The 8669-nt window shown below is 32.3% G+C and overlaps 1 protein-coding gene across 3 annotated transcripts; it reads right to left on the bottom strand.

Moving 5' to 3' along the window:
• Positions 1 to 1897: 1897 nt before the first annotated feature.
• On the bottom strand, positions 1898 to 7408 carry LOC110103817 (transcription factor bHLH112). 3 transcript variants are annotated; one of them, XM_028695494.1, is made up of 8 exons: positions 6976 to 7408; positions 6792 to 6883; positions 6475 to 6668; positions 6255 to 6347; positions 6069 to 6134; positions 5030 to 5095; positions 4893 to 4945; positions 1898 to 2183 (listed from the first exon to the last, which is right to left on the bottom strand). In XM_028695494.1, exons 1-8 carry the CDS (start codon positions 7236 to 7238, stop codon positions 2030 to 2032), a joined length of 981 nt encoding a protein of 326 aa, XP_028551327.1. In that variant the 5' UTR covers positions 7239 to 7408; the 3' UTR covers positions 1898 to 2029. The 3 variants fall into 3 exon arrangements, with proteins under 3 accessions (XP_028551327.1, XP_020688329.1, XP_028551326.1); XM_020832670.2 differs by having other exon boundaries at positions 1898 to 2179; positions 4892 to 4945; positions 6475 to 6883; XM_028695493.1 differs by having other exon boundaries at positions 6475 to 6883.
• Between the last annotated feature and the right edge of the window lie 1261 nt (positions 7409 to 8669).

Raw genomic sequence — 8669 nt, 5'->3', positions numbered from 1 at the left:
GTATACGATGCAGCTATCAGGAAATTTTTGATATTCTGTGGGCAGCCAGGGAGATTTCTCTCCCTCTGGGGGGCCTGCTTGTTACTTAGCTGGTTGGTTGCTTTTTGGATCTCTGTTGTCTATCGGTTTTGTCTTTGCGGCAACCAGGGGGGAGCTCTGCCGTCGATTAAATCTGATGCTCGTGATTGTTAAAGCTTTTTGCTTTAACTGTTAGTTCCGTTTTGCCTGAGTCCGTAATTTTTGTATCTTATCCCCATTCGTTTTTCTTCCTTTTAGTCCCTGTAATGTTTTAGTGGATAGCTTTTCTCCCTTTTTTGGGTTTTGCTGATCCCGTAATCTCTTTTTATAAATATACGGGCTTTGCCCCAAAATTTACCCAAAAAAAAAAAAAAAAAATTCCCATTTAAAATAATCTTCAATTCTTATCCTCAAAGTCTAATTATTTATATAAAGAGGTTGCTCCATGTAATGTCACAATAATATAATACCATAGAATATATAGCTGAGGAGAGGAGAGAGGAGAGAGAGATTGAATGATAGCCTCTGACTTCCACTATCATATTCAAAACAAATAAAAGTGCTAAAAGTGAGGAAGCCTCAATAAAAGGGGCTCTCCACTTGCCATTATTCAAGAATATAATTATTACTAAGTGAGATTGAATTGTTTTTTTTTTTTTTTTTTTTTTGAAGGGAAATTTTTTTTTTTTTTTAGTAAGGTAGAAGTCAAGAAACTAAAGGAAGATAGATAAAAGAGATAATGAAACCCAATTACACAAACAAATAACATCAAAATATCACCTTTTTTTATTTATGTTTCGTTTAGAAAAGCTTTCTTACTATTTTGTTTTTCAGATCACAAACACAATTTCAATTTGTCATTGTTTTTTAACAACTTGAAAAGAAGTACTAGAAAGCTGCTTTCTACAACAGCTTTAAAAAGTTAATTTTTTCTTTAGAGTAGCTTTACATAGTAGTAAGAAAGTTATCCTAAATGAAGCCTAAGTTTCGTTTGAGATAATTATCTTAATGTTTTCTTAAGCAACTTTTTTGTACAAAAATTTATAATTCAAGAAATGTTTGTACTAGAAAGCTGTTTAATAAAAAAAAGTAAGAAAACTATTACAAATAAAATCTTAATATCTAAATAAAATTGACTAAAGATGTCCTCATTTTATTAAAAAAGGAAAAAAAAACACAATTCATCACAAATCATTATATAAAACATAAAATGTCACACTTCCTTATATATTATAGTTCTAAAACCAACCCCTCATTTATGCTAAATTTAGCACTATCTTTCATCTCCTTCTCCACCTTAAAATACTTAACAGAAATACTTTTATTATTCCCTTCAAAGCTCCCTTTTTCTTCTGCCAGCCTCACATATTAAAAAATATAATTTCCAGCTTTCTCTCTCAAGCCTTTATCCTTTACCTTCTTTTTCTTCCTCTCCAATTTCTTCTTTCTATTACCATTACTTCTTCTTTCCAGACTAGTAAAAGAGACTTTGAATTGTAGCTTTCCTTTCTTTCTTGTGTTTTCTCATTCTCCATCTCCTTTTTCCTTTAAGAGTTCTGTTTTTAGAGAGGCCTCACTCTATTGTTTGCTCAATATTCAATTTTTTTTTTTTTGGGACATTTAGGCCATTTAAGGCAAACTCACACACACAACGCATACACATAGACTCGAACCTTGGACCTCTTAGTTGGAAGCCTAAGCTCACAACCAATAGGCCAAGGAGAGTTGTGTAATATTCAAAATTTAACTAAGTCACATTTTCTCATAAATAAAGCACCTTTTTAGCATTTTTTAACAACATTTTTTCTCATATTACAAATAATCATTTTTCACAATGAAAATATATTTCCTAGTTAGATGTAAAGGAGCAATCCTAATTAAAAAAAAAGAACTTTTTATTATATTAAAGTTTCATCATAAATTCCCTAACGGCTAAGTTTATAATATGAAGCTTTTGCCTTCTCTTTCTAAAGATCTTCCTGAAACCCTAAGTGTCTATCCAACTTCTTCATTATCTATAGGTTCCTCCAAAAGTTGGAGTCCAAAAATCAGCAGTAGGTTCAGTGGCCATAAGGCAAGTGCTTGAAATGGGAACCAAACATAGACCTCGGCTTCTTAGATCTTGCTTTTGCCATTCACCCTCCTTGAGCTTCTCTAAGCTCTGCAAATAAAGAGGAAAATAAAATCAAGGGCTTCTCATAAAATAAAATATTATAGTGTAAGACAATTAATTATAAATAATAAGACCTACTGAATAATATATAAATTATTTATGTAGAGATTATAATATAATGTTTATTCTTAAAAAAAAATCACATGATGACTTTATATAAACTATTAGATTGTTCCATAAGAACTAAAAGATGCCTTCTTGTACTACAAGACATGCTCTTGTTGTTTGAATAGTACTATATTCATGTTTAATTGTGCATGTGTCTAGCACTCATCAAATTGTTTAGGAGTGAGCTTCTGATCTAATTTACCTTAGATGCATGATTATTTATTTTTATAACAACTAAATTTTGAAAGTAATATGCATATAGTTATGCAATTTTTATAACTCGTCAACTACCATGTGTGCAATATTTGATATATAGCTGATTAGAGAATCTTGTTAGAAGAATACTTCAAGGGACTTGCCTGCAATTCTCCTAACTAGAAACCAACTTCAAACATAGCACGCTTGCTACCAAGTTGGCTATAATAATCTAATGTTGTCAATTCTATAGCTCCTAAATCATAAATAGGGGGTCCTTAATTAATCAGGTGTAAGAACATGAAAAGACCTACTTAAAATCTCATAGGAATTCTTAGCAAAATCTCTTTTCTCTAAAAAAAGTGTTCCATAAGCTCAATTTGATTTGCCCATCTTTGTTTGAAACAGTTTAACAGGGTTTTTTTTTTTTAAACTATTTAGCATATTCATCTTATAGCTAGCTTTTCTCCCTCTCTCTCTATCTATCTTATTCTTGCACCTTTGGTGTGACTCATTTTCTTAATAGGGTCTTGATACCCTTCCATGGATAAATTTTAATTCAACATCCTCTTTAGTAAGGTGAGTGTGGATTATACCAAAGACCAAGAACAAGAACATATGAATCACCCTAGCTAGCTAACCAATGATCATGGGTTATCCTTGAGAATAAGTCACTTAATAACTACATCACTTATAACAAATTATAGTACAAGTAGAATCATTTAATCAACATGATAAAAATATATACTTGAGCTCTTTTTGTAAGATGCCCCTCTTTCTCTTCTATAAGAGAATCAGCTATGTCCACTATGTAGTGACTACAAAAGCTATTGTTTTAGCTCTATCTCGAGATGAAATTTATCTTCCAAGGAGATTATTGTTGAGACTCTCTCCCTCAATGACCATCTAAATGAAGTTCAATCAATAGACACTTTTAAAAAGCATCACATCCTTTTTTTATTTCAAGCAATATTTTATCATTCATTTAGAACCTCAAAAATGAGAAAGGAGATGAGGGAAATTTTTCCTTTTTTTCACTTACTTTTAATGCAAAATGTTTTATGTATCATTTATCATCGATTCAATATTCATTGGTTGATTAGGCCAATCAAGGAGAAATATCGTCAAGTCACCACAAGAGTAGCTGAGCCCATCTAATATGAAATCCATGACTTATTAAAAGTTAGCTTCATCCTTGAGGCCTAATACTAAAATTGAACTTAAATAATTTATAGTTTAGAAGGTTGATGTGAATTTGAGGATGTGTGTTAATTTCATAAATCTCATCCAAGCTTGTCCAAAAAACAACTACCAACTTTCGTGAATTGATGATCTGATTAGTGTTATATTCAACTTTTCATTAATTAATGGGCTTTCTTGATGCTTACTCATGTTATAAAAAAAATAAGATGCATCCAACCTATTAAGGGAAGACTCTTTTCATTATTATGATAAGTTACACAGTTACAATGTCATGATGTTTAAATTGAAAATTATTAGGACGACTTACTAACAAATGATGCATAATATTTTTTAAAAAATTATAGATTGGAACATCAAAATCTATATTAATGTTTCATGCTCATGAAAAACAAGACTTCAACATAATATATCATAAACATTTATAAAATGTTTACCACATTAAAGAAGTATATTGTGTGACTTAATCCATCCAACAACATCTTGGAGTAAATTCATATGTTGTTTTTGGATCTCCTTCTCCCTTTGGAATGCATATTAATTAATCTTGAAAAACTTAAAGTAATTATGAAAATATCATCTCCATGAAATACTAAAACTCTTTAACTACTAGTGAGAAGTGTAGGCCTAAATTGATTCATTTATCAAGTTGAGGCAACTTACATATATCAATCTAGCTCAAGACTTCAAGCCTAAAAACTCTCTACTTGATAGACTTGCATTGGAGGTCTTTGCTTCAATATCAATAGAGGAATGCATACCTTCCAATCCATCTCTTCATTGACGACTTCATTTTGAGTTGTGGCAACCTTAAAAGCTAGCTTATCATTAACATTCTCCCCTTATACTTTGATTGTGCCACTTTAAGGAATCTATTCTAACCTTAGTTGATAAAACTGGATGCACTAACATAATCACTTTCTGATCAACTTGTTTTGGGAGATTTAAGATTAGCTAAAAAAATAAAAGCTTTGTTATGAGTTGTTTTGAAATTAAAGTATTTGAAAAACTAAAAGATTATTCACTTAGGTTTATGAAGATTTTTCACATGTGTCAAATCCAACATCTCACATGAAAAAAAGAAGAAGAAATATTTAAAATCTCTTAGAAAATAACTATGGAATTCTCTACAAAATCTTTCTTTTTGAATGGTGTTCATTTCTCTATTAAAATTTAAGATTTTGGAGAAAAATATACCTGTTGTTGTTGTTGAATGGGATGACCATTCTTCAAATATGGAGTGCTCAACACCTAAATCCATCCCCATGAAATTAAATTGTTAAACCCATAACATATAGCTTTTGTACATGTTCTTCTTATGAACATCTCACTTACACTGATTTGATCATGAAGGAATTTGATGTACTCAATGGCCTCATGGAGCACTGATGCTGTATCAGTCTAGAAAGAAAGGGAAAGAGAAAGAATATAAGAATAGATTACAAACTTCAAAAAAATCACTGAATTTCTTACCAAAAAAAAAAAAAGAATCATACATATTTACTAATTATGTAAAAATTTCTTCATTCCTTCTCCAAATTTAGTTCATGAGATAAAATATCTCACAAGAATTCAAAAATTTTATATTATTTTTTTCATTTTATAAATAATATCATGTAAAATTTATACTTTAATGCTGATGAGTTTGATCGATGATACTCATCAAGCAGTACACGCATGCAATGTGGTGGCTCCACTATGAACTGCCTTTACTTAGTTAGAAGATCATTCAAGCTATCATAACACTAATGAAATGTGTGGAAAAAGTTATATCAGAAGCTCCTCATACAAATTCATACAAGCAAAAAAAATTCAATATTACAATTATAAGACATCAATAATATATATATATATAGAAAGAGAGAGAGAGAGGAGCTAATATTTATAGAGAGAGAGGGAAGGTTTTTTTTTTTCTTTTTGATGTTGCTTCTCTCAGGGTGAGAGAGAGAGAGAGAGAGAGAGAGAGAGAGAGAGAGAGAGAGAGAGAGAGAGGTACTATCTTCTCTTATTTTGAACCATATTATCTGACATTCTTTGCTTTACCTGCCATTGTACTAACAATATTCTCTTCTTCTTTATTTATAAACATATGGAGTAAATTTTTTTAACTTAAATTTTATTTTATAGTTTTTTAGATGATTATATTTGTTTTAAAATAATTTAATATAGTGATAATTTATTTAAGTATAAGTTAACAGTCATCTCAAAAACAAATACAACGACTAAATTTTCTCCATATCCCTTTGGCCATTGAAGGAGTATCTCTTGTATTATGATCTGAATTTTGAGAAAAAAAAATGTTTGAAGAGAAGACTTTCTGATCTTTAAGATCACAGCAAATTGAGTAAAGAAAATGAAAATGAGAAGAAAATACCTTTCCAAAAGGAGAAACCAGCTGCTGTAGAGCAGTGATTCTGTCCCCTAATTTCTCCTTCCTCACCTATAAGCACGATAATAATATTAATCAAAGCTACCAAATCTCATACCATTCAAATTTTCTGAAAATATATAAAGAAGAGCATAAGAATTTTTTTTTTAAAGTTAAATTCCATGGCGATACTTTGAAGGTTGGCAATGTCGAAGGTGTCTCAGCTCGAATCTTTTTCATTGCAGGTTCACTACTGTTCTTCTTCTCTCTACCTCCATCAAAGCTCTATATAGATAGCATCAAGAAAAATCCCCATAATTACTTAATACTTACTCACAATTGGAAACAATACAGATTAAAATACAAACAAATTCAATCAAAGGAGCTAGCTTAACTCAGTGAGATAGCTTACCTTCATTGGCAACTCAAAAGGCTGTGCAGAAGCAGAAGCAGAAGCATTCCAAAAGGGGGTGTTATTTGCGAACTGTAAGTGATTGATTATGGCAGATTGTTGCTTTTGTTGCAGAAACTGAGAGTGCTGGTATTGAAGCATGTGTTGGCTATCGAATATGGATAGCTCGGGTCTCGAATCAGTCTCGAGTAGCCCTTGCATGATTGAAGAAGAAGAAGAAGAGGAAACAAGAGGGAAAGTGCCGCTAGAAATAATAGAATTCTCGAAGAAGAAAGGGTGGTTCATATCTCTGAGTTGGACACTCGAAGATGATTCACCTGCATCCATGGCCGCAGAAAAATTCGATCTTGAATTGAGATCCTCTTGAAGCATGGCTTGAAAGCTACTTTCCGCTCTTCCGCCACTGCTACTACATAATCATTGAATTTTGAATTCATTCAATTCAGAGTAATTTTGCTCAAAATGATTTGAATGACTGAGATGAAGCAACTGCATGCTTACAGTAGAGTTTGATTCCAATCCATGGAGGGAGAGGAGAGGCCAAACCCTGATAGTTGTAAGGTGGAGTCCATGATTGGGCGGGCAGCACCACCACCGACCCAAGCAAACGGGGCTCCGGTAACATCAGTTATTGTAGTTGAGCAAGAAACGTTCGACGATGTCGCTGGTGAACCACCATCAAAGCCACCACCAGCACCACCGCCACCGCCGCCACTTCCCCTTGAAGTCTTCCACCAATTGTTGGCTTGGAAATCTTCAGCCATAGCTGAACTTGTTTCTATATCAAATAACTCTCTACTCTCTCTCTCTCTCTCTCTCTCTCTCTCTCTCTGTGATGTCCTTAATTGTTCTTCTATGTTTGGTTGTCTTCTATGGTCTGCCTTTTCTTCTTGGATTTTGGCTGCTTATGTTTGTGTGGTTTGGTTTTGCTTACTTTTGGTTGTGATGCAATATAGAAAGGATTGAGGGGGTTGAAGGAATATATATATAGGGGCCACATGTTAGCAGCTGGGCCTTAATTTTGATCATGTAATCAAGAACAGTGACCAAACAACATTGATAAAAGTAGATGTTATAACTAGTTTGGTAAGGTATGAATCATGAGTTAATTTGAAGTTCTAACTTTATGATAATTTTGGGAGATGAAGGTTGGGCCTTTGGTTGATTTCTTGTGCACTAAGGCAAATGATAGACTATCTTTTTTATGTATTCCTACCTCTTTATAATGTAGGCAGGTCTTTACTTTCATGAAGATCATAATTGTTGGACAACCTCTATTGCTATTTTTGTTTGTTTTTGGGTTGTAATTGTTGAAACTTTGCGGAATTTGATCTTGATTGAAAACCATTTCATATAGAAGTTTTTCATTCTTATTTGTGTTTACATAAGTTGTGACACCAAAAAGTTGATGGTTCAAATGGTCGGGTCAAGCTATACTCATTGGATTTGACTCGCCCATTAGGGACCTGCCATGATTCAATAATGGAGTTTATTCTATTAAATATTAAGTATTAGTTGATGCAAAGAGTCTTTAATTACCCCTCAATTTGGTGTTGCAAGCCATCCTAATTTTCTTATAGATGATGTTTACAATAATATCATAGTATAAAAGTAAAGTTTTTATAAATTTCTATAATTTATAACTTACTTAAAATAGTTGGTATAAATCTTGAGCTGAAAGCAAATAAATCAAGGCCTCTCAAAATCAAGTCTAACAAAATATCAAAATGACACTAAAATATGCTAGATCACACCTAACCATTTTAACAAAGGCTTCCCTAGTCAGCCTAGGCAATGATCGACTACCCTTAAATTCTATTGTTTGTTTCCTTTTCCTCAACACCATTCTTTTACCCATCTTGTATTTACCATAGTGGAAAACTATGAAACAATAACTAAGGAAGTCATGTCATTCATAGGTAAGGTGACTTGACTATGCATAACTTGGCAAGAAAGCTTAAAACATGATAATATTATGGGTAGTCATCCTAGAAGAATATAACAATAAAAAATGGCTTCGACATAATTATATTGGAGCCGTCCACACAAATATGATATCAACATAATCATTTGCATATAGTTTGTTTCCTTGAGTACAGCTTTCTTATGAATTTGTACTTTTGGACTCATCAGCCCCCCATTGATGAGGTGAGACTACTATAGTATACTGGGATATTATCATTCCATGCGATTAT

The sequence above is a fragment of the Dendrobium catenatum genome, unplaced genomic scaffold (assembly GCF_001605985.2).
Source record: "Dendrobium catenatum unplaced genomic scaffold, ASM160598v2 fragScaff_scaffold_651, whole genome shotgun sequence".
Lineage (NCBI taxonomy): Eukaryota > Viridiplantae > Streptophyta > Magnoliopsida > Asparagales > Orchidaceae > Dendrobium > Dendrobium catenatum.
Note: the sequence above shows the minus strand (reverse complement) of the source record. Positions and strands in the feature narration are given on the sequence as shown.

What these genes read in the sequence shown, in the direction of transcription:
- LOC110103817 (XM_028695493.1), bottom strand. Translation starts at nt 7,238, where the DNA reads ATGGCTGAAGATTTCCAAGCCAACAATTGGTGGAAGACTTCAAGGGGA. An exon ending in TCCTTCATGATCAAATCAGT is followed by an intron (nt 4,946 to 5,029) that starts GTAAGTGAGATG and finishes GGATGGATTTAG; the next exon opens with GTGTTGAGCACTCCATATTT. An exon ending in CCCATTCAACAACAACAACA is followed by an intron (nt 2,184 to 4,892) that starts GGTATATTTTTC and finishes TCCTCTTTATTT; the next exon opens with GCAGAGCTTAGAGAAGCTCA.